Genomic DNA, 25,411 nt, shown 5'->3' with positions numbered 1-25,411 from the left:
GGCCATCCACATGGAGGTGAATGATCATACGGTATCGTGAAAAGAAACAGAAACCGTCAGCGCAACGTAAGGTTCATTTTAAAGATGAAACCCAGCCATATGTAGCTCTGGCTACATACTGTATTTCACACTCTCCAGAAATGAATACGGGGCTACATATTCACAATGATCCTGTGTTGCAAAAAAAAAAATACAACAGTATGCCAATAATACAAAAAGAATGGCAATAATATAAAAAAAAAACTTATTTTATATTGCATTTACTGAACCATTTAACATTGTTATCATATTGTGTACCTGATATTTGTTTTGTCATACTACTGGTATAATAAACTATATTGTAATACATAAGATAATCAATGACATACTTGTGAAATCAAATTTAGCGAAATTATACTGACGTACAGCCACGCAAACAGTGCTTTGAAGCACCTTCAGAATGTATTTCTCATGATAAAGATTAGAGTCAGAGTTGTATACATATAGAGCAGGTGTGTTAGAGACATCTGAGAAATATACAGTCTATTCACACTATTCATAATAGACCCTGTACTCAACATTGCACGCATAACCTTTCAGAGCGATTATATTAAATTGAAAGCCTATACACATCTTTACAGATACATATAGAACTTTAAGAAGAGCTTTAAGAGATGGGACTGCATTCGCTCTGAAGGAGAGAAAGCCGAAGCAGTCTGAAAATAAACAACAAACTGTAAAAAGGCTGAATACTGAGTAAAAGAAAATCAGGCTTTGATCATGAGCGTGGAGAATCCCGTCCACAGGATTTGCCTTTTGCATGCATTTTTCACTTGATAACATTCATGTAGTTAGATGAGGAGTTGTACGAGTATTAGTCTTTTGGGGAACAAACAATGTGTCTGGCTCTTCAGCAGACTTTTACCATCAGCGGGAGAATTACAAGTCATATTAAAATGATCTACGGCTCAAAAAAAAAACGAAAAAAAAAAACGCTATATACTTGAAGTGACAGATTAGGTGTAGATCAGAATAACTAGTAATGATCTCTAGCAGCAATGATGGTGTCATAATAATCTGTGGACTAATGTCATGTAAGAAAGACACAAAGCTTTAAAGCTGAAGTGTGTCATCTTTTTTGTTTAAATGCATTTATTTTGCAGTAGCTAAGACGTTTGTATCAGAAATCGCACCGGGTGGTTTAGTTTGTGAACGAATTGGTACTGTAGTTTAAACAAATCTTTTTTCATGTGAACAAAACATTGCAACAAATACAACATAATGTTGTTTGGTTTGTTTCGAGTCTGAACAGAACTTGGAGAAGCATTAAAGCATGTTAACAAACAAGGCTAATGTTTTTCATGTTTTTAAAAATTCCAACATAGGCTCATTCTGAAAACGTAGCCCTTTGTGCATTTCTGGAGATCGCGAATTATGTAGCCAGAGGTACGTATGGCTAAAAACAAACGCTACAGAGTGGTATGACGCCATTCCTGTTCGTGCTACTAGTAACCGCTTACCTCCGTATGGACGGCTTTTCCACTATTACCAGTTTGTCTAGTAGCTCGCCACATGCGTCTGCGGACTTGAGACGCAGATAAGAGTTGACCACGATGACAAGATTCGAGTCTGGTGAAGAGCAGTTCCAGAAAGCAGGTAAGAAAAAAACAGTAGCTAAAAAATAAAATAAACAAGCAAATAACAGGGTGAGAAAGTGGTAAAATCTGAAAACAAGGTAAAAATCAGGCGAGGGCTTTTCTTTTCCTGGATTGCTTTTAAAACGGTCGGTTAGGTTTAGAAAAGGCAGTGGATGGGGCGAACAGTCCTTTTGTAAACACTATCGGTTGGGTGTAAACGAGGAGGAAGGTGGTTCAATCGATCAGTCAGTCAGTCAACATCAGCCTCTGGTGGATTTATGAGAGAACAGCAGGCACGAATGGCACTAGCGAGACAAATTTGAGATCTGGAAAAGCAAACACAGCTGCCTCTGGTGGATTTGCGAAAACAAAAACTGAAAAAAAATTGTAGCTCCTGGTACGTATTTGGCGCTCTCCAGAAATGTATATAGGGGTACGTTTTCAGAATGAACCTGGGTTGAAAAATTCAGATTGTTAAAGAATAAAATATTCACATTCTTAGTGTAAAATGACGCAAGTTAATCAAAACAATCAAAAAAATTTTTTATGGCTCTAATAACTCAGTGGATTAAGCTAAAGTGTGTTTAAACATATTTACAAATGTTCTTTAAAATTAATCAATCTGGGGTGCGTTCCCGAAAACCATCAGTAGCCAACTAGGGTTGCAAGTTCCATCGTTTCAACTATAGTTCAGCGATTTGTTGTTGGGCTCCCTCCTTAGTGCACTCTGAAATCATGTATGTCATTTTAAACACAGCCATGGTGGGAAAGTGGGAATCTCCAAAGCTTGTGCAAACAAAAATAAGGGATACGTAAAGTGGTTTTAATTTATAGTAGGCTACTTAAATAAAGCTGTATAAATATAGCTGTTTAAATCTACTGTATATGACATACAGTATAGGCTACAACATTTCTGAAGGGGTTTGAGTGTGTCAAATTTGTTAAAGTAAATAGCCTTCTTAATAATTAATTCATTAATTTTCTATTTTCTAGCTTAGTCTCTGATTTATCAAAGGTCGCCACAGCAGAATGAATTGCCAACTATTCCAGTTTTACACAGCGGATGCCCTTCCGGCTGCAACCAAATACTGAGAAACACCCATACACACACACACACACACACTTATACACTATGGCCAATTTAGTTTATTCAATTCACCTATAACGCATGTGTTTGAACTGTGGGGAAAACCAGACCACCCAGAAGAAAAGCAATGCCAACATGAGGAGAACATGCAAACTCCACCGTCTTAATTTAGTCTTTATCTGTACAGTATATAATGTTAGGGAATGACTAATGCACTGCGCTCTATAGGTACACAGTGCAGCTTTGATGAATACCAGCGAAACCACCCATCCTTTAGTGATGGACGTACATGTCATATTAGCATTTTCCCCAAACGTTCTTGGGAGCGTTTGCATCTGCTACGCGCCTGTTTCCTCTCGCTGCCATGTGAGATGGAATAAACACATACACGCCAGAGCAACGCTGTCACGAAGCTTATCTCATCGTGATTAGATTACTGCAATGGCCTCCTAGCTGACTGCCCAACTAAAACCAGCCACCTATGACAGGCTAGTCCGCGCTAACCTCGCTATTTTGCATGCCTGCTGTCTATCTCTGATGACAAAGATAGACAAGCACATCATTCACGTATCAGAAAACAGCCCTGATGTACACCCACAGATGAAAGACCGTTCGGAGAAAGAAACATTACCTGTTTGTGATCTAGGATGGAGGCCTCAGCTCGGTTTCTTCCATCAAAAACACACAACACATCCTGTCGGCTCATCATTAGCGCTCTTTGAAGCTCTTGGTATTCTTGCGCTAACTTCAGATTGTCTTTTAGGGCTTTCCGTAGATTAGCCTGTAACAGATTTGCACAAGATTCTCTCAATGACATGTTATGATGAACAATAGAATCAAGCACTTACACATATCTAAATAGCTTTAAGACTAATTCAACAAGCGATTTTGAAGAAGCACTTTCACATGCTATTAAAATAAATTAGAACTGAACCTTCAGGACTTAAAAGCTGATTAAATGACTTGCGCATGGTATTTCAAGATTTCTGAAGCCATGTGATAGCTTTTTCTGCGAGGAATGGACTAAAATGTAAGTTATTCACTGATAATCTTGCCCTCCAGTGGGCTGTTAACCTCTATGACCGGATCATTGAGTCAGTGAGTTGAACTCAAGAACTGGATTAGTCCGATTCTTCAACAAATCATTCAGTTTTGTGAACTGCATCGACTGATTCATTAAAAGCATCTGATTCAAAAGAATGATTAGTTCAAGACTAGATATTGCAACTTTTACCATGAATATGTGTGAAGAGGCAAAAAGGGCTTTTTAGGCATAATAATAAAAAAAAAAAATAAAAAAAAAATAAAGGATGATATGCCATAAAGTGTATTTGAGGCACACTAGAATGTGGGATGTTTATTTTATCTAACTTTTGTTAGAGGTTGAGTACATGATGCATTTTCATTTTAGGTGGCCACTCCTTTAAAAAAGAAGAAGAAATACAGCAATGTTGAGAAATTATTTAGGACCAAAAGATTAAAAGATTATGTCATTAATTTAATTAGTATATGAAATCTCTGGGAATACAAACAACAACACCACCTTGTGCTTTAACACCAGCAAAACAGGCTTATGAGGTGTAAAGTCATTAAACAATGCTTTTCCAACTATTGATTAAAAAGTATAATGAAATGCAATGACATTCACACATTTAAAGTACTACTTAAAGGGATAGTTCACTCAAAAATTTGAATTCTGTCATTATGTCAACCCAGGCTCATTATGGATACATAACCCTGTTTACATTTCTGGACAGTGTGAAATGGGTCTCAGGAGGTACGTTTTTTCAGTTTTTGTTTTAGCGAATCAACCAGAGGCCGCTGTGTACGCTTTTTTCAGATCTCAAAAAGTGCCATTCTTGCCTATCTTCTTGCATAAATCCACAGAGGCTGCTGTCGACTGACTGACTTACTGACCAATTGACTGTCCGACAAGCACAGATTGACCCACCCACCCCCTTCCTGAAACCCAACCAACAGTGTTTTCAAAAGCACCGATTGACCCACCCACTGCATTCTCTAAACCCAACTGAGTGTTTTTAAAAACACTGATTGACCCACCCACTGCTTTCCTAAACCCAGTCACCAGTGTTTTAAAAAGCACAGACCGACCCAACCACTTCCCTAAACCCAACCAACAGTGTTTTCAAAAGCAGCGATTGACCCACTCATTTCCCTAAACCCAACCGACAGTGTTTTTAAAAGCACTAGTTGACCCACACACCCACTTCCCTAAACCCAACCGACAGTGTTTTCAAAAGCAGCGATTGACCCACTCATTTCCCTAAACCCAATCGACAGTGTTTTCAAAAGCACTAATTGATCCACACACCCACTTCCCTAAACCCCACCGACAGTGTTTTCAAAAGCACCAATTGACCCACCCACATCCCTAAACCCCACCCACACTGTTTTTAAAAGTAGCGATTGACCCACCTCCTTCCCTAAACCCAACCAACAGTGTTTTCAAAAGCACCGATTGACCCACACACCCACTTACCTAATCCCAACCAACAGTGTTTTCAAAAGCACCGATTGACCCACACACCCACTTACCTAAACCCAACCAACAGTGTTTTCAAAAGCACCGATTGACCCACACACCCACTTACCTAAACCCAACCAACAGTGTTTTCAAAAGCAGCAATTGACCCACCCACATCCCTAAACTCCACCGACACTGTTTTTAAAAGCAGCAATTGACCCACCTCCTTCCCTAAACCCAACCAACAGTGTTTTCAAAAGCACAGATTGACCCACACACCAACTTCCCTAAACCCAACCCACAGTGTTTTCAAAAGCAGCAATTGACCCACACACCCACTTCCCTAAACCCAACCGACAGTGTTTTCAAAAGCACCAACTGACCCACACACACACTTCCCTAAACCCAACTGACAGTGTATTCAAAAGCACTAACTGATCCACACACACACTTCCCTAAACCCAACCAACAGGGTATTCAAAAGCACCAACTGACCCACACACACATTTCCCTAAACCCAACCGACAGTGTATTCAAAAGTACCAACTGACCCACAAACACACTTTCCTAAACCCAACCGACAGTGTTTTCAAAAGCACCAACTGACCCACACACACACTTCCCTAAACCCAACCGACAGTGTTTTTAAAAGCACCAACTGACCCACACACACACTTCCCTAAACCCAACCGACAGTGTTTTTAAAAGCAGTACAGAAAAAGAAAAGCCCTTTCGGCCGCCTAATTTTTACCACATTTTCGAATCTTACCATGTTCACACCCTGTCATTTACTTCTCTTTTTTTGCCTTTTGTTTGTGTTTTATCTGCTTTCTGGAACCGTTCTTTGCCAAACTCTAACCCCATCACTGCAGTCAACTTCTCTCTGCATCTCAAGTCCCCCAACATATGCGGTGAGCCACTGGGCAAACTGGTAACAGCGGAAAAGTAGTCCAAGCGGTCAGCTGGCAGCGCAAAAAGAAAAAGAAGCCGTCAGCGGCATCATACCACCCTTTACATTAGATTTAAAGACAAAATGCAGCCATATGTACCTCTGGCTACATAATTTGCACTCTCCTGAAATGTATAAGGGACTACGAATTCATAATGCTGCATTATTTACTCATCCTTCACTTAATTCAAACCTGTTTGATTTTCTTTCTTCTGTTGAAAACAAAGGAAAACATACTGAAGAATGCTAGAAAAAAGCAACCATTGATTTTCATGATATTTTTGTTTCTTTTTTTCCCACAATCTTCAGAATATCTTGTTTTTTGTTTAACAGAACAAAGAAATTCCTAAAAGTTTAGAACCACTTAGGTATAACTAAAATGTGAGGAAATGTTGATTTTTTTAAATATCCCTATTATTTTTTTGGGGTCACTGTATTATGTGAGGCGGTTCATTCCGCTGTGGTGACCCCAGATTAATAAAGGGATTAAGCCGACAAGAAAATGAATGAATGTATTATGTGACTATGTTCATGAGATTGAGTCTACATCATTTGCATGCTTGTTTATTTTCTGCACTACTTTTTTTTCGTTTCGCATCTGACTCGTTTTACTCCAAAATGCGGCAACGAAACCTATCCGAACGCAGTAATTCCAGTAATCATACAGCACTTGAGGAAGCATGTAAACAAATTACAATAAATAGCTCTCTGATTTGCTTGTCTCCACAATCTCCACAACCCTGTGTCAGCATCAGACACAGCGAGAGAGAGAGAGAAATGGAAAGAGAGATGGAGAAGAACATTTCCTGCTCTACCTGGGAATAAGGAATAATGAAGTGTGTCTGGGCAGTAAAACGACCCAGCGCTAAACTGATGAGTTTAACCCAGCACCGAGAGTGGCAGTAAACATGACAAATGCCGGCTATTGATTTAAAGCTTAATTACTGCATGCAGTGCTGACAAAACCCGTCTGATGCACCTCTGAAATGTAAATGGGACAAATTACACTTCATTGGCCATAAGAAACTGATGGTGTCTGCACTTTGCATCCTACTGCTTTTCTACTCACTGAGCGTCTGACTTCATCAAGTAAACAAGCTACATGAGAATATGATGAGGGGAGAGGGGGGAAAAAAACCCAATTCAGCTTGTGAGGAAGTCACAGTGGAGTATGTCCATAAGGGCGAGTTACATTTAACGCATCTCGACTTATTGTGTAAGGAAATGCACAACAGTTCACCGTTATCATCAAGGTTAGAAACTGCAATGCAAGAACACAAGAAAAATCTACTGAATATTTACAGCTCTTATTTAAATTAATTAATCGCTGCTATCTTTTGCAAAGAAAAACGAAACTTTTGCTGATCCACTCAGAAACATGTTACATTATAGACATAAAATGGGTTGTAAACACATCTGCAAACGTCAATTCGACATTGACCTCAACAGCGCTGGCAATGCTAAGGTCATGAAGTCGATTCCCAGGGAAATACAGATGCAGATGAAACTGTTGCATTGAATAGGAGCATCTGTCTTGAGGATTTATTGAAATGATAATTGCTAATAAAAGGGGCCACAATTGTTGGAGCTATGGTCTGGTGGTTTGCACATGTGCTTTATGTTGTGTGCTCATGTTGGTAATGTAGTGTCTGATAAAGAGGCAGAATGGTCCAGAAATAGTGATGTACATATGGGTGAAAAAAAAACAAATAATAAAAAGTAATACCTGTGATCTCGAGACATTATTGTCACAAAATTGACACTGATATTAATTTTGTCACGATTTACAAAAAATGGCATCTGCAGCGTAGATTTCAAGATATCCAACCCAGGCTCATTATACAGTAGATATGTACCCCTATGTACATTTCTGGAGAACGCAGAAATAGTATCAGGAGGTACGTTTTTTTGCAGTTTTTGTTTTTGCGAATCTATCAGAGGCCACTGTGTACGCTTTTTCTTGTGAGTGTCATTTGCTCCTTTGTTTTTCTCACCCTGTTATTTACTTCTTTTATTTTTTGGCTTTTGTTTTACCTGCTTTCTGATACCATTCTTCACCCGACTCAAACCCGTTGTCGCAGTCAACCCCGCTCTGCATCTCAAGTCCGCCAACATACATGGCGAGTTACTGGGCAAACTGGTAATAGCAGGAAAGCCGTGCACACAGAGTTAAGGGGTCAGCTGGTAGTGCGAAACAGAAGCTGTTGGCTGCGCCATATCGCCCCTGTCGTTCATTTTAAAGACTAAATGCAGCCATACATACAGTTGAAGTCAGAATTATTAGCCCCATGTTTATTTTTCCCCCAATTTCTGTTTAACAGAGAGAAGACTTTTTTAACACACTTCTGTAACGGAAGGATTGAATACTAGAAGGATCCAATTGCAGTTTGACTATGTCAATATAGCGTAGGAACAAAGTCCAAAAAGACAAATAAACAAACAAAAGATAAGCGGTAATCCGCTAAAACAGGGATCGGAGAACAGGCAGGAACAGAACAGATGATCTGGGTATCGGACGGAACTCCACGCCAGCCCTGAACACAAACAGAGAGCGCAACAAACCCAACAACGAACTGACAAGAGACGCTCTGTCCAGATATAGCTGAGATAACGAGTCGCAACTGGCAGGCTAATCAGGAAGCAGAGCTCTACATAGCAGGTGAGATAACACTGACGTAACCAACACACGTGGAACACCAAAACAAAACAAAACCATGTGACCAAACAGACACTCAGAAGAGCGCACACACCTACAACCGTGACAATTTCTAAACATAATAGTTTTAATAACTCATCTCTAATAACTGATTTATTTTATCTTTGCCATGATGACAGTAAATAATATTTTGCTAGATATTTTTCAAGACACTTCTATACAGCTTAAAGTGACATTTAAAGACTTAACTAGGTTAATTAGGTTAACAAGGCAGGTTAGGGTAATTAGGCAAGTTATTGTATAACGATGGTTTGTTCGGTAGGCTTTTGAAAAATATATAGCTTAAAAGGGCTAATAATATTAACCTTAAAATGGGTTTTAAAAAATGAAAAACTGCTTTTATTCTTGCTGAAATAAAACAAATAAGACTTTCTCCAGAAGAAAAAAATATTATAAGACATACTGTGAAAATGTCTTTGCTCTGTTAAACATCATTTGGGAAATATAAAAAAAAAAGATAAAAAAATTCAAAGGGAGCTAATAATTCTGAGTTCAACTGTACCTCTGGCTAAATAATTTGCACTCTCCAGAAATGTATATGGGGGAACGTAATCACGTGTGGTCAGCCATATTTAAATCAATCAATGGCATATTAAAAAGACTATATATAAGCATCACAGTGCAGCTGCAAAATGCTCATTAATTAACTATTTAATTAACTACTAAAAATATTTAAACCACTAGGTTTCACCCATTTGTTAGCATCAGGATCGTTTTGAATTATTAATATTTAAATTTATTACAAACATTTAATCAAAAAGCATAAAAATTTGTACGATTACCTAAGTGCAGGTCAGAATAAGTATGTGGTGTTATTCTTACACTGACCATGTAAGTGCATGGTTTAAAGTGCAAGGTGCAGGTGCAATAAGGTTGTGTCCGAATCCACTTGAACTATTTTAATGATAGGAAAAATGGTCGACACGCATGGTCTAAAACAGTGGTTACATGTACCAAAGTTTAAGAATCACTGGTCTAAAAGATCTTATTCTCTTAATGTTTTTGACGTAATAATAAACCAATCAGAGTCTTATCTCCAATTATCTTTAAGAATAAGTTACTGTCGCACCATGGCATTTTGTCTATTTCCACAGTGGATTTGTCGGTAAAAAAAACAGAACACTTCACAAGAGAGGAAACGGGTCTGCTTGTGCGCAAGGTTAAAGCCAACAGGCCATCTACTGAACAAACTGGAATATACCAAAGCCCCATGAGGAAGTAGGTAGCCTTTTCCATATTTATGTAGACAATAATAATCCTTTGTGTTTCAATCTTTTAATTTTTCATATTTATAAATGCTGTGCTGCTGCGCATCCCTGTGTGTGTAATAAGCAACATGTGTTTTGTGGAGCCACCAATAGGGGCATATCACTCTTAAAATAACAACAAAATAAAACTGCTATCGGCTTTAGACTGACTTTAAAAAAGCAACGCGTCAACAATGCACCTTAACAAACTTCCTTTGTAGACCAGCACACCCATGGGCACAAAACTAGGTGCCAATATGTTATTTAAACAACATGGCACGAGACATGAAAATATACTGTAAGAGTCGGGTTGAAATAAAAAATAAAAAAACACTTGCGTCATGCCCCATTGCATCAAATGTATGATAACGCCCTATATGAAAACGATACATTAACAGGAGAAACACAACTCACAATTATGACACGGATTTAATTAGTGAGACTGCAAGTGTAAATGAAATTATAATAAGATTCTAAATTAAGTGTACAATTGCAATCTAGCATATAATTTAGGATAGATTTACTAAACAAATCACAAAGCAAATTCTCGTGAGAATATTTACTCATTGTGTAAATAAAAGTACACATATCCAGCAGTACAGGTAAACTGCAGATACAGATGCTTACAGAATGCCAATACAGTACAGTATGAAGTGTTTTCAGCGCTTATGCCAGAAGATCTGCATTGAGCAAGCTGTTAGTAAATGTGACCCAAAGTCACAGCTCTGTTCACAATTATGGTTGTTATTTTTTTTAATTAGGCTTTCAATGACCATAATCAAGAAAAAAAAATCTGTGTATACACAGAAATCTTGATAAGTGTGTGCTTCTCATTCACACAGTGGTCATCATCTGTATTTCCAGTGTTGTTGCCATCTTGACTGTGACGTCTGAATGATGCGCCTCAGGTCAATCAAAGACATTCTGACATTGCCTCTTATTGTATGAAGTGTTCAAATATATAACGTTTCTGTTGGGCAATGAATCTTTGTGCCGCTTTATTGTTTCCTGCGAGAGTCTAAAGAGACTCTCTGCTCTGCTGCCCTGCAGCAAGTTAATGGCAGACTGGCTCTATGAGGGAGGACTTTTAATTCGGCTCCTGTCTCGCACCAACAACTTGTTTGGAGTTTGCTGCTTCTGCGCGCATGGCGGATTAAGCCCCATTGCCTTTTCTTGTTTTGAACTAATGCATTCTTGATCACCGTTTAATGAAACTATATACCACATGGCGATTTCACATTAGATAAGCCATGTGAGACTTTCATCAGGCGCCAGGCTCTGACTGAGGCCATAATCCCGAAACTCAACTCCCCCAATAAATAGCTTTTCCCTCCGAAAATGAAGTGATAATACGTGGGTTTCATGCAAAACATAACATATTATCTCTGACGGAAAATTAAAGCTTTCATCAAATTATTAGAGAGAACGTCAGTAGAGGTGTGAGATTAAAGAAATAGTTCACCTAAAAATTCAAAAATCGTTTCCTCCCGCTCAAGTGGTTCTAAACTTTTATGATTTTCTTTCATCTGCTGAACACGAAATATGATATTCAGAAGAATGCTGAACTAAACTACGACCCCCAAAAAATAGCTTTTCCATCTGAAAATGAAGGGATAATACATGGGTTTCATATGTGTTCCAAAACACAACATAATCTCTAACAGGTGATTGGAGCTTTCATCAAATTATTCGAGAAAATGTCAGTAGAGATGTGAGATTATTTTTAATTCTTAACACTCAAGTGGTTTAAAACTTTTATGAATTTTTTACGACCCTTTTAAAATGGCTTTTCCCTCTGAAAATTAAGTGATAATACATGGATTTCATGCCAAACGTAACATAATCTCTGACCGAAAATTGGAGCTTTCATCAAATTATTACAGACAATGTCAGTGGAGGGGTGAGATAAAGGAGATAGTACACCGAAAAGTTTTTAATTCTCTACACACAATTGGTTCTAAACTTTTAATAATTCCTTTCTTATTTTAAGTAAGTTAGTCTGAACAATGTTGGAGACCAGCAGCCATGAAAAATACTACAGTATTTTTTTAGTATATTTGCTTTGTGTTCAACAGAATAAATAAACCCAAACCAGTTTGAAACGATTGTGTAAACGATGACTTTAATTTTATTGGTCAAACTATCCCATTAAGTGTGGGGTATTGCAGAAAAATTGTGCATTAGGATGTTTCCTACACCTACACATGAAATGAATGGAGATTCAATGAGATTAAAGAACTGCCAGCTTATCTTTAGGCATAAGGGATTGTCGAAATTGCAGTTTAAACTGTGGCCATAAGGTAATACAGGTTCATTGTGAAAATGTACCCCCGTATACATTTCTGGAGATCACGAATTATGTAGCCAGAGCTACATAGGGCTGCATTTCATCGTTAAAATGGACACTGTGGGGTGCTATGACATCGACAACTTCTGTTTCTTTTCGCACAACTAGCTGACGGCTTACCTCCGTGTGGATGTCTATTCCGCTGTTATTAGTTTGCCAGTGGACTTGAGATGCATGGAGTTGACCGTGACGACAGGGTTTGAGTCCAGTGAAAAACAGTTTCAGAAAGCAGATAAAACAAAAACAAAGTAAATAGCAGTGTGAAAACATGGTAAGAGCTAATAATTGTGGTAAAAATCAGGCGAGGTCTTTTCTTTTTCTGGATTGCTTTTGAAAACACTGTCGGTTGGCTTTAGGGAGGGGGTTGTTGGAGGGGTCGGTCATTCAACCAGTCGAATGGTTAGTCAGTCAGTCGACAGCAGTCTATAGTGGATTTACGCAAGAACAGCAGGCACGAATGGCATTGGAGAGAGAAATTTGAGATCTAAAAAAAATGTACACAGCGGCCTCTGGTGGATTCGCGAAAATAAAAACTGCCCAAAAAATGTACCTCCTGGGACGAATTTCGGGATCTCCAGAAATATATATAGGGGTACCTATCAATAATGAGCCCGAGTTGCCATAAGAAGACACAGAAAAAAAATTTAAACCTTTTCTGCAAAGACCAAATATGAAGTTTTTTTTTTTTTTTTATTATGCAAACCATTTACAAGGGATAAATATTCAAGTGACAACACCATAGGGGAACTAATAGAATAAATGTAAATTAACTTCGAAAAACCCCTATGGATAGCAATAATTCAATGGCCTCTAAACCTTCATCTATAATATTGTTAATCCAAATATTATGGGGCATATCATAAACCCAGCGCAATAAGGTGCAGGACAAGTTTGGCGCAATTTGTTGCTATTTAAAATGTGCATACCGGCCTAAAAAGGAGGCGTGTAAAGGCGCATTGTTGGTGCGTTGCTAGTTTAAGGAACAGAAATAGGTTGTGCCATTGACCAACTTATGCAACGGCTGCCACAGGACAACGGCACCAGTGCGCTCACCATACACCAGCTATTGGTGTAGTGGAGAGACAGTGATAGAGCCAATTCAGTGGATGGGGATGATTGGGAGGCCATAATCATGAGGGCCGATAGAGGGACTTTGGCCAGGACATCAGGGTTACACCCCTGCTCTTTCACGAGAAGTGCCATAGAATTTTTTTATGAAAAATCATTAAAAAGAGAGTCAGGACCTCGGTTTAACGTCTCATCTGAAAGACGGCACCCACTGATAGTGTAGTGTCCCCTTCAGATATAAAAATCACTGCCTCAATGCGCAAATTTGCATTAGTATAATGCTATTATAAGAAGTAGTATTATTTTTATGTGCATGTTTATATATTTTTTAATAAAAATAAAATTAAGATTTGTCCACCTGTTGGGTTTTTAGACGTCTGCATCACCATATGGGGCATAACAATAGGACGTGTGTCGGGAAATAACTCACTTGTGTTTTTTTACCACTTTAAGTTATTATTGTTGTCGTTTGCTGGAAATTAGAACTGAATTTAGGAATAGTTTTTAAAAATCGTTGTGCTTAACAAACAAAATTAAATATGTAGGCTAATAGATGTCTTCAGTGGAGGTAGTTTCTACTTACTTAACGAAAATAAAGAAGTAAAGAATAAAAGTAAAGTAAAAAAAAATGTAAAGAGGCCGAATGGAGGAGGCTCGTTCTTTATCCTCGCGCTGCAGATGGTTTGTTTAACTTTTTTTCAATAGTGAAGTGTTCATTTTTTTAATACCAAGTCTGCCATGTAAATAGCAAATGTGCCATGACGCAACGCAACTGACTCTTAAAGTGAATGGTAGATGAGACTGATTGGTTTAATGCAGATTTATGTTTGCAAGCCCTATATGTTTGCAAATGTATGTGTGCTAGAACCACACATTTTATGTTTAACTAAATATAAATGACTGTCAGAAAAATGCAGATTATATTGGATAAAAGGTTTTCTGTTAAATATGTGTTCCAAAATGCATTTTTTTCTATGTCTGGCCATCCCATGAAATAATAGGCAGTGCATCATCCTTACAAAGGAAATCTAAATATTTATAAAAAGTAATTTCGGCTTGAATGGTGATTGGAGCACATCAAATCCCTTAACCAATCAAATGCACTCATGCTCGTTTGGCTTCAGCTGATCTGTTTTTCTGATATGTAAAGAAAACATTTGTTAACCTGGATTATACATATTTAAACAGCAAAGCCGGTCTAGGATCAGCACGTATAGGAAATCAATCATCTTGACGTAAAATGTAAATATGAAAGAAGGGTTCTTGACCTCTGTGTCCTTCATGACAGCCTGGCGTTGAGTGAACAGGGCCAAGTGAATCTGTGCGTGATCAGACTTCCTCTGTTCACAGGAAGCCATATCTCTGTGCAAGTTACCCATCACTTCTGCGGCTGTACCATGTTTGGACATCATAGTGTTTGACAAAGCCCTGAAAAAAAAAACAATAAAACAAGTGTGTCTAATATGTAACACGTACTGTAATTTACAATTCACACCGTTCACTACTGGCTTATTACCTGCCTTTTATTAAGTTAGAAACTGTTAGAAAGTATGATCTTATTTTACATGCCTAATCCTACCCAATACCTAAACCTAACTACTACCTTACTAACTATAAATACGAGCTAATTAGTAGTTTATTGAGCTGAAAGTGTTAGTTAATTGGTTACCAATGGGTTTGTTAATACTGTAGCATGAATTATATATTAAAATAAAATGTGACTTAAAATTCTAATGTAGTAACATTAGGGCTGGGTGGTAAAATTGGTACTGATTGACCGAACACCATTGTCAATGACGATTAAAAAAAAAGTTTGGTTAGAAGTTTCTGGTATGCTATAGTTTTATTAAAATGTGGCTGCTAAGCATGCGCCAAGAGACGCCAGGGGAGCACAAGTGCAAAGCACATTGAAAATGGTAAAGGAAACCATGCGCTCGTGCTTGTTACTTCAGGTCAGAATAACACTGGCGAAAATGAGTGCCGTATAGTAGCACTGAGGAGACTGTAAATAAAAAAGGATGTCGCCAGAGTGGCTTTTTGGTTTCTTGTGCATCCCAGCCACTAGTTGGATTTTGTTTTAGCATAGGGGGTAATAAAGTCATTCAACTTCACAATTTGTAATGTTGCAGTATGTATTTGAATAATGATGGTCGGTTCCTTTACTTGAAAGCTCAGATTTGATTTTCAAAATTTGTTTTGTTGACAGAGTTTGAGGTTTACTGTATCATTATTATTGACACGTTACAGATGTTGATCTACCTTTGTTGCACAAACTTTGTAACATTTTATCTTGTTTAAGAGTCTCCTTAACCAACCCAGGCTCATTCTGGAAACCTAGCCCCACGGACGTTTCTGGAGACTGCGAAATACCTCCCGGGAGGTACGTATTTGTGCAATTTTTGCTTTCGCGAATCTGCGACAGACCGCTGTTCTCACGTAAATAGTCGCTGGAGGCCGCTGTCGAGCGACCATCTGTCCCACTGACCGACTGGCTGAATGACTGAACGATTAACTGGGCGGCCTGCAAATTGGCCTCCTCCTCCTCCTTTCTCCCTAAACCCAAGTGATGATTTACGAAAGCCATGCAGAAAAAGAAAAGCCCTTGTCCAATTTTGACTGCATTTTCGGATCCATTACGAACTTGTTCGCTTTATTTTTTGGATTCTGTTTTTTGTCTTACCGGATTTCTGAAACCGCTCTTCCCCAGACTCGAACCCGGTCTTCGAACCCGGCAGGCTCTTCCTCCTGCTCAGGGCCTCCGCTCTGCCAACGCAACATGACGAGCTAACCGGACAAACTGGTTGCGGCGGGAAAGCCCTACACACGGAGGAGGCGAGCCGTCAACCCAGCCGGCCATACGTACCTCCAGCCACGTAAATCGTGGTCTCCAGAAATGTCCGCGGGGCTACGTTTTCAGAATGAGCTTGGGTTGATCTTATTTTACATCCATAATCCTACCCAATACCTAAACCCAACTACTAAATTAGTACAGTAACTATTAATAAACAGCTAAGTAGTCATTTATTGAGCTAAAAGTCTTTGTTAATGGTGTGTTAATGAATTGTACATTAAAATAAAGTGTGATTACATGTAATTAATTAACAGTACTCAGTAGTTAAATAAGTAATAGGGACACCGTAAAGTGTTAGCAAAAACTATTGTGACTCATTTGTGCAATTACATTGTAACAACAGCACCCTAAAAAAATGTGTAACCTAAATTTGATGTACACAGTCATTTTTTCTTACTGTAAGTCCTCTATAATATCTGGCATAGTGCTGATAGTTTGCTCCATCATCTCTGATTCTTGCTTTAAATCCTTAGACTTCAGGTCAATTTCCTTCATACGGTTTGAATTCTCATCGTACCGCAGTAACAGAAGAGTAAGACGTTCCTGATAACACATATAAAATAAATAAATATAGAATTACATATATGTTTTTAGCAATTTAAGAGTACAAGTTAGCAATACTGCTGTGTATGTATAATACTTAGATTTGTAGAACTCATACTGTATCATAAATTAAATATGGTTTTATTTTTACCTTTGCAGAATCCAAACTCTCCTGATGGTGCTTTTTTCTCTCCTCAAAATAATCAGAGAGGTTTTTGTTTGCAGCTTGCAGGTCACTTAGCTTCACTTTCAAATTTTCAATAGTCTGATAAAGAAATTAAAAAGGTACAAATAAATAAAAAAGACAGGCTTATGCAAATGAAAATTACGGCCATCATATTTAGGACTGCGCAAATGTAGTGGTGATGTGACTTAAAATCCAATATTTTAAAAACTCTCCTCCAAGCCGGTCAGATTTACCTCAGATTTCTCTGTTAATATCTGTGTCAGTTTCTCCAATTCAGTCACCAGTTCAGCAGTTGCAATGAAAGCATCGTTGTGGTTTTTCTGCAGTTCATCTTTCACCCGCTTACAGTTATTTTGTTCACGAATATATTCAGCTGCCTCTACATCCAGATTACCCTGAAGGTTAAAACAATTACAACTTATCAATGGTAAATGATAATTCAACCTAAAACTAAAACTCCACTGTCTGAGTTGAGTTCATGAAAGAAATATATTGTAATGAATGTTGGAAAGTGACTTTCATAGTATTATTTTCCTACTAAATACACCTACTGTCAATGGCTACTGCCTACCTGCCTTCAACAGAAAAAATAAACTTGTAATAGTTTGGTAAGTAGATTAAATATTTTTGGTGAACTATCCCTTTAACAGACACATAAAATGTACACACAAATTCATTGATAATTAATTTATTAATTTAGTAATTATAAACTGTAAATTTTTTTAAGACAGGTTTTACCTTGATGAAATCAAATGCAGCCTTTTCGGTTGACACCAGAGACTTCATTTTGTCAATTTCTTTCTGCACACCGAAAAGAAAAGGTGTATTATGAAGAAACATTTCAGCGCGAAGAGAACAAAATACAAAAAATAAAGCAGCTCAGAATATGTCCTACTACACTATGATTCTCAGCCATCTTTAAAATCAAATATTTTTAATGTATTTATTGTCAAAGAAGGCCATTAATGCAACCCAGGCTCATTCTGATTACGTACCCTGATATACATTTTTGGAGAGCGCCAAATACGTCCCAGGAGGTAACGTTTTTTTTGCAGTTTTTGTTTCTGCAAATACACCAGAGGCCGCTGTGTTTGCTTTTTTAGATCTTAAGTTTCTCTTGCGAGTGCCGTTAGCGCCTGCACTTCTTGCGAAAATCCACCAGAGGCCGCTGTCGACTGACTGACCGACCGATCGACTGACCCACCGTCCTCTTTCCTTAAACCCAACCGATATTGTTTTTAAAAGAACAGATTGACCTAATTTAATGTAAGCACAAAAAGGATCAGCGTCATATCGCCTCGTAGTGTTCGTTTTAAAGACTAAATGCAGCCATTCGTATTTCTGGCTACATAATTCGCAATCTCCAGAAATAAATATAGGGGTACATTTTCAGAACGGACCTATGTTGCATTAATAACATTAAAGAGGCCATGTGATGCTTTTTAAACATTTTTAGTCAACAATAACTTATATTTTTATCTGTCCTTTATATAAAGCTATTGTATACCTACAGAAGCATTTAAATGAGTACTCGTTGCTTTTATGAACAGTTGTAATATTGTGATGGTTTTAATTGGTGGTTTTTGAAACTAACTCTACTTTTCAATGGGAAAAGTGTTGAATGTAATGGAGGGAGAAGATTCAAACTTTTTTTTTTTTTGGATTCAGCTATTTCATGAATTTATTGATTTATTTTTTCCTTGGGACGGTACTAAAATATCCAAACAAAAAGCTGAAAAATATTCCTTGCACATATATTATATACATTAAATCACTTTTCTGGCTCTTAAAATGCTACTTGTTCACTAATTGAGCTCTCTGGTGCAGTTTCCCAACACTATTCCTAAAGACACACCAACAGTGCACATTTTCAACCTCCCCCTAATTAAACACACCTGAATCAGCTCATCAGAACATTAAAGGAGACTCCAAAACCTGAAGTGAATGGGTCAGCTGAGGGAGACATCCAAAATGCGTACTGTTGGTGAGCCTCCAGGAACAGGGTTGGAAACACTGCTGCTCTAATGAACTGTTCTTCAGATCTGAAGAGCACATGTGCCCTCATACCCTGTTCCTCAGCTCCTCCAGAAAGGTCTGGCGCTCCAGACGCTCCAGCTCAGCTTTAGTGTCTGAGTGTTCATTGGAAACCTGCTGGAGTTCTTCTTTAACTGGTTTCCACTGCTTCTCGCTCAGACTGATCTTCAGCTTGATGTGCTCATGATCCATCGCTAGCTTTCTCACAGCCTGTTTGCTAAAAACAACATCATAAAGCACAGTCAGTCCCTTGAGATGTACAGAGAGCAAACCAACAGCAGCCCACTTACAAAAAACTCTTACTCAGCATTCAGCATATTTCACAAGTGGAAATGAAAATGCCCTGAATATATGACAACCAAGGTTAGTCATACTAGTTATTAGATATTTGCATGCTGTACCTTGAAAGCAGTGTTTGTGATTTGATTATTGTGCTAAACCCTTTTATATTTTCATGGTTAATTAATTTTCATTCATTCATTTTTCTTCTGCTTAGTCTCTGATTTATCAGGGGTCACCACAGCAGTATGAACTGCTGTATGGTCCAGCCAGTTAGTCCAACGACGGTGTCTACTGGTGGATGAAGGTTCACTGCTTGTTTGGTCTTTCTAGCGCTTGGGCGTTTCTGTGTGGAGTTTGCATGTTCTTCCTGCGATCGCGTGGGTTTCCTCCGGGTGCTCCTGTTTCCCCCACAGTCCAAAGACATGCGGTTTAGGTGAATTGGGTAGGCTAAATTGTCCGTAGTGTATGAGTGTGTGTGTGTGGATGTTTCCCAGAGATGGGTTGCGGCTGGAAGGGCATCTGCTGCGTAAAAACTTGCTGGATAAGTTGGCGGTTCATTCCGCTGTGACGACCCCGGATTAATAAAGGGAATAAGCCAACAAGAAAATGAATGAATTAAATTGGTGGTCTTTGAGTGTGTGTGAATGCGAGTCTGTATGGGTGTTTTCCAGTATTGGGTTGCAGCTGAAAGGGCATCCGCTCTGTGAAACATATGCTGAATGAGTTGGCACTTCATTCCGCTGTGGCGACCCCTGATGAATGAAGGAACTAAGGGAATACTCACACTATGCTTTCCGAACCGTGCCCAGGCCCATTTCCCGGATCGTTTGAAAAGTGTGAGTGCTCTGAATCGAGCTCAGGCATGGTTCAGTTGGCCGGCCCAAGCCCGGTTGGAAGAGGTGTGCCAGAGCACATTTCACTTGGGCTGTGGCGCAGTATGCTAGTAGTGTGAGTGCAAAGCGCGCCTAAGCCCGAAATTGAAGTGGAGACGGGACTTTTATGGGACTGTTTCATACGGATTTATTAATCATTCTTACCGTTCAATGAATGCAAACTGTCGTAATTTATTAAAGACGCAAACCCCTCACTGCACGACAGCTGCACCTTCAGCAAACCTCCTAACACCTGCAGCACGAGGACTTTTATGATTATTTATGAGCGTTAAAACTGGCTGATCTGTTCTGCGAAATATTTGACAGCATGTTACCGCATCCCAAATGACTAAAACAATATAATGATATAAAGAAATGTTCGCTGTGCTGAGCGAGAGCGCTTCTTTTCTTAAACTGAACAACACATCATCGATGACAAAAGCGTGCTCAGACTCGAATGTAATGTGAGTGCGGGCCGTCGGGAGAGACGGGAGGTGGGACAAGCGTGCTTTGGCCCAGTTAACTGCAATTTTACATAGTGTGAGTATTCCCTTAAGCCTAGTTTATACTTTTGCGTCAAGTGATCGGCATGACCCACGGCGCAAGCCTTGTGTGTAGCCGTGCAGTTATACTTTTATGCGCTGTTTCTGCTGCTCTGCAATATACTTCCGAAACGCTTGCTGGCAATGGGTATTTATGTTACTCTGTGTCAATTTCTTTGCTGGTGTTTCATTTTTTTCGGAATGCTTCCTTAATGTACAAGTGGCTCAAACTCAATTATTCAGAGGTGAGAACTGGCGGATGTGCAACAACTTTAATCATGAGGTAAACACAATACAGCAGTCTCCACCCGGAGCTCCTTCACCAACCAATCACAGAGCTTGCTCTACGCGTACGTGTTACATTTTTTGAGAGGTGCGCGTCAACGTCCCCAACGGCAAGGAGCTATGCGTCCACGCATAGGCTGCGCCGTAGCATACGTGTGCGCTTGACATAGTATAAATCAGCCTTTAGTGTTAGTATGCTCTAAGCTGAAGGAAAAGGAGTGAATGTAAAGTCTTGCACATTCACAGAAAATAGCCTTTGCTTTGCCAAATAATGTGGAAAATGATCTGTTTAAAACATTGCATTGGTTTGTCAACTGATGTCCAATGCAAAACCTTAATTTGAAGCAAAACCAGTGGAGAATCCTTGTAAGTACATGCAGTGGTGCTGCTTCACAGCATTTTAATTTTAGCAGCCGCACACACACACCTACACATTTTTAATGAAGTGGAATTAGAGTTGTTGCCTGATTTGATGACGTGATCTGCAGGAACACAGATTCAGTGTTGATAATTAAAGAATCCAACACTCACACAACAGACCAATGAACCGCAAGACGTTTCCAGCACATTTCTCATAGTGCCGTTGTCACTGGAGTCCCCATCTACAACAAGGGATCCAGTGCTGATCTATAAGTTCTTCGTCAGGTTGGGAAGAATCACTGTGTGGGTAGATATGATCGCATGTCAGTTTTTCATGATGTGCTAGTCTAAACAGCATGAATAACACGACTGTTGTGTGTGTTTGAAAACATATGGTCTTCACAGATAGTATGGAGGAGATGCCATTTGTTGTTGCCATACCATGGACAATTTAGAGAGGAAGCAACAACTATGGACAATTTTTCATTTGGATTTCATTTTCTGCAAAAGTCTATTGGTTGTTGTTAGCATTACTCAATACAAACTGGTCATTTTTCATGAGTTTTTTTTTTACAAAGGAATGCAAACACATTTAATGTCCACCAGGAAAACAGTTTTGAAACAAACCTTTGGTAGGTCTTTCTCTTGTAGTCTTCAATCTTGAATTCGAGCTCTTTGTTCTGGTCTCGTAGGGCTGATAAGTCAAATCTCTTTTGGCTTAAGACCGCATCCAATTCAGACATCTTTTCATTACTTTCAAGTTTCTGATGAACACAGTAAAACCCATTATTTACACTGCCTTCATTAGTAGCTGTGAATACTTATACAGGGTTTCTGCAGGTTTCAACAAGTCAAATTTAAGACCACTACGAATGAAATTTCAGACTTACGCAGGGCTAAATGCTAAGGATTTTTCCTAATGGCCTAGTTATAGTTATTTCTAAGTATAGAGAGTGTCCTCACCAGGTAGTACCTGGAGAACTTTTTAAGCAAATGTTATTTTAAGGTAGATAATTGAATCAAATTGGTAACTTAATGAATAAAACTTTTGTTACAAGTTTTATTGAGCTGAATTGTTGGTGATTGGATGGCTGTTGGCCCGATTGGGTAGCTTTACATCAGCAAAGGAAAATGAATAGCTGTTTATAATGACCTAAAACACAATAATTCAGGAAATGTAAGTGTTAAGAAGACCCTGTGGACTCCCTGTAAAGTACAGTTTTCAATTTCTATATGCTTAAGCAACAAAACCAGATTGATTTTATTTGGAATTCTTTGCATGTGCGTCAGAACATCATATTTGAGGTTTTTTTTTCTTTTCTGAGCAAAACATGAATTACTAACATTCATTGTTCCTATAAGTTATACAAATCCACTCAATAAAAATCATTTCAGGCCTATCTAGATAAATTGAAGATAATAAAATCCCATTTAAGACCGTATAAATAACTTTTCAGAAATTAAAACATTGGTAATGTGTTGTGAAATGAATATACTGTTTAAGTCAGAATTATTAGCCCCCCTTTATTTTTTTTTTATTTTTTAAATATTTCCCAAATGATGTTTAACAGAGCAAGGACAATTTTCACAGCATGTCTGACAATATTTTTTCTTCAGGAAAAATCTTATTTATTTTATTTCGGCTAGAATAAAAGCGGTTATTAATTTTTTAAGATGCATTTTAAGGTCAAAATTATTAGCCCCTTTAAACAATGTTCTGCCGAACAAACCATTGTTATTCAATAATTTGCCAAATTGCCCTATCCTGCCTAGAAGTGTCTTGAAAAATATCTAGTCAATATTATTTACTGTCGTCATGGCAGATATAAAGTAAATCAGTTATTAGAAATGAGTTATTAAAACTATTATGTTTAGAAATGTGTTGAAAAAATCTCTCTGTTAAACAGAAATTGGGGAAAAAAATAAACAGGGGGGCTAATAATTCTGACTTCAACTGTATACGTGTATACATTGGGGAAAAAAAGTATTAAACACGTCTTTTTTTTTTTTTTTTTCTGGGAAAAAAATATTCCAACAGAGCTGTTGACATGGATTTTGGTAAAAATTCAATCAACACAAATATAAAGATTAAAAAAAAATTGTTCTGTGTAATGATGTAATGAAATGATGCAAGGAGAAAGTACTGAACTACTGAAATGAATTTATTGATTTATATAAAAGGCTTTTTTGGTGATGGCAGCTGAAAGATGCCTCTCATGTGGAGAATAAAGTCACATGCAGGGCTCAGGTTTGAGTTATATATATATATATATATATATATATATATATATATATATATATACTGTATGTATGTATGTATGTATATATATATATATATATATATATATATATACTGTATGTATATATATATATATATATATATATATATATATATATATATATATATATATGTGTGTGTGTGTGTGTGTATATAAATATTTTTTTTCTTTCTTTATTTTCTTGAATGACTTGATTTTTTAATTTTTTAAAATAAATATTTTATTAATTATGCTTATTTTAATTTCTAGACAACACAATATATATACACTGAAATAACCTGATTTTCAATCACAACAAAATAAAAATCTAAAACAAACATCATTTTACTGAAAGCCATACCTAATAAACTGAGGATTTTAAATAGTCCATTATTTTTTTCCATAAATGTATATAAAATAAAATCATTTACTGAAATAAAAAAATCTCCTGATTGTTCTAGCGAATAAGCATTTTTTTCTTACCTATAATTTATTTCATACTTCAATAATGTCGCGCATTGATGAACACTAAAACACCACACAGCACCACCTACGGTCAAACCCAGTTTCTCTCCAGTGGTAAAACTTTCTCAACTTTCTGAACTCTGTTGTTGCAGAACACCATCAAAATGGCTAGAAATACACATTTAAAAAGGAATAAACAAACTGCTAGGAAACAAGTGATCGCTCCGCGGCTCATGCGCTCAAGCGTAGTGTAATTGTGAAATCAGGGCTCAGACAAAATGGAGGCTCTAAGAGAATAAACACGGCAGATCAGAGCAAGGAATTGTGGGCCTTTCCTGCCCTCCAGAGGACGCAAGGGTTGACATCACCAGCACGGCTCATAATTTCACCTGATTTATATCTGCTGTATTACTTACGTATGCTTGGATCTGCTTTTGAAGCTGCATTACTTCATTGTTCTTTAGCTTTAGCATCTCTTCTTTGTCAGCCATTTGTGCTTTTAATGTGCCGACCTAAAAAAATCATCAATGAAATTTGCATTCAGTGGAGTATTTGTAAATAAACGGCAATATTACAGTAAAAGCGAACACATTATAGGTATTTTTACATACAGTAAGATACAATGAAATTTGTTGGGTAGTCCTCAGAATTCAACAGCATTAAAGAAATATAAGAATAAACAAACAATAGAAATAATTGCATTTAACAATACTCCCACAAGGTATATTCAGTTGAAATTGTAATTATTTTTCAAATAGTACCCCAGTGCTGTTTAACAGATATTTATTTTTTGCAAAATTTTAAATGTAATAATTTTAATAACTCATTTTTGATAACTCATGTCTTTTGTCTTTGCCGTGATGAAATCATATTTTACAAGCAAATTGGCTTAAGTTAATTAGGCAAGTCATTATACCACAGTTGTCTGTTCAGTAGTTTTTCTTAAGAAGGATAATAATATTCACCTTCACCTTAGCAGTTTTTTTTTTTAAATATGCATTATTAATTGCAGCCAAAATGAAAGAAAAAAGACTTTCTCCAGAAGATAAATGTAACTTTATTTGTATAGCGCTTAATTATTGTTTCAAAGCAGCCTTATAAAAGGTTCACATTATTCCATTACAATCAAATTATCTTACATTTAATTGTAACTTTAACTTATATACAGGGCTTAACATTAACACCTGCCAACCCGCCAAATGTGGGTAGATTTTAGC

At 37.7% G+C, this 25,411-nt stretch overlaps 1 protein-coding gene across 16 annotated transcripts in view; it reads right to left on the bottom strand.

Annotated features, from left to right (window-relative positions):
• The window catches only part of ccdc178 (coiled-coil domain containing 178), a 326,195-nt gene that overhangs the window by 282,640 nt on the left and 18,144 nt on the right, over positions 1-25,411 (bottom strand). For 9 of the 16 annotated variants that reach the window (XR_012399518.1, XR_012399517.1, XR_012399516.1 and 6 more), the window contains 9 exons: positions 24,611-24,706; positions 22,099-22,235; positions 19,164-19,347; positions 17,835-17,897; positions 17,330-17,491; positions 17,061-17,174; positions 16,764-16,909; positions 14,784-14,943; positions 3,335-3,484 (listed from right to left, as the gene is read on the bottom strand). Coding sequence is in view for 8 of the 16 variants with exons in the window: in XM_073941078.1 (XP_073797179.1) it covers positions 3,335-3,484; positions 14,784-14,943; positions 16,764-16,909; positions 17,061-17,174; positions 17,330-17,491; positions 17,835-17,897; positions 19,164-19,347; positions 22,099-22,235; positions 24,611-24,706 (1,212 nt within the window). In the remaining 8 variants the exon portion in view is untranslated. Of the gene's footprint in view, positions 1-2,571; positions 3,485-14,783; positions 14,944-16,763; positions 16,910-17,060; positions 17,175-17,329; positions 17,492-17,834; positions 17,898-18,991; positions 19,348-22,098; positions 22,236-24,610; positions 24,707-25,411 lie in introns of all 16 variants that reach the window. The other 7 variants (XR_012399523.1, XR_012399520.1, XR_012399521.1 and 4 more) reach the window with 3 other exon arrangements.

Source organism: Danio rerio, chromosome 24 (assembly GCF_049306965.1).
Source record: "Danio rerio strain Tuebingen ecotype United States chromosome 24, GRCz12tu, whole genome shotgun sequence".
In the NCBI taxonomy this organism is placed as follows: domain Eukaryota; kingdom Metazoa; phylum Chordata; class Actinopteri; order Cypriniformes; family Danionidae; genus Danio; species Danio rerio.
Note: the sequence above shows the minus strand (reverse complement) of the source record. Positions and strands in the feature narration are given on the sequence as shown.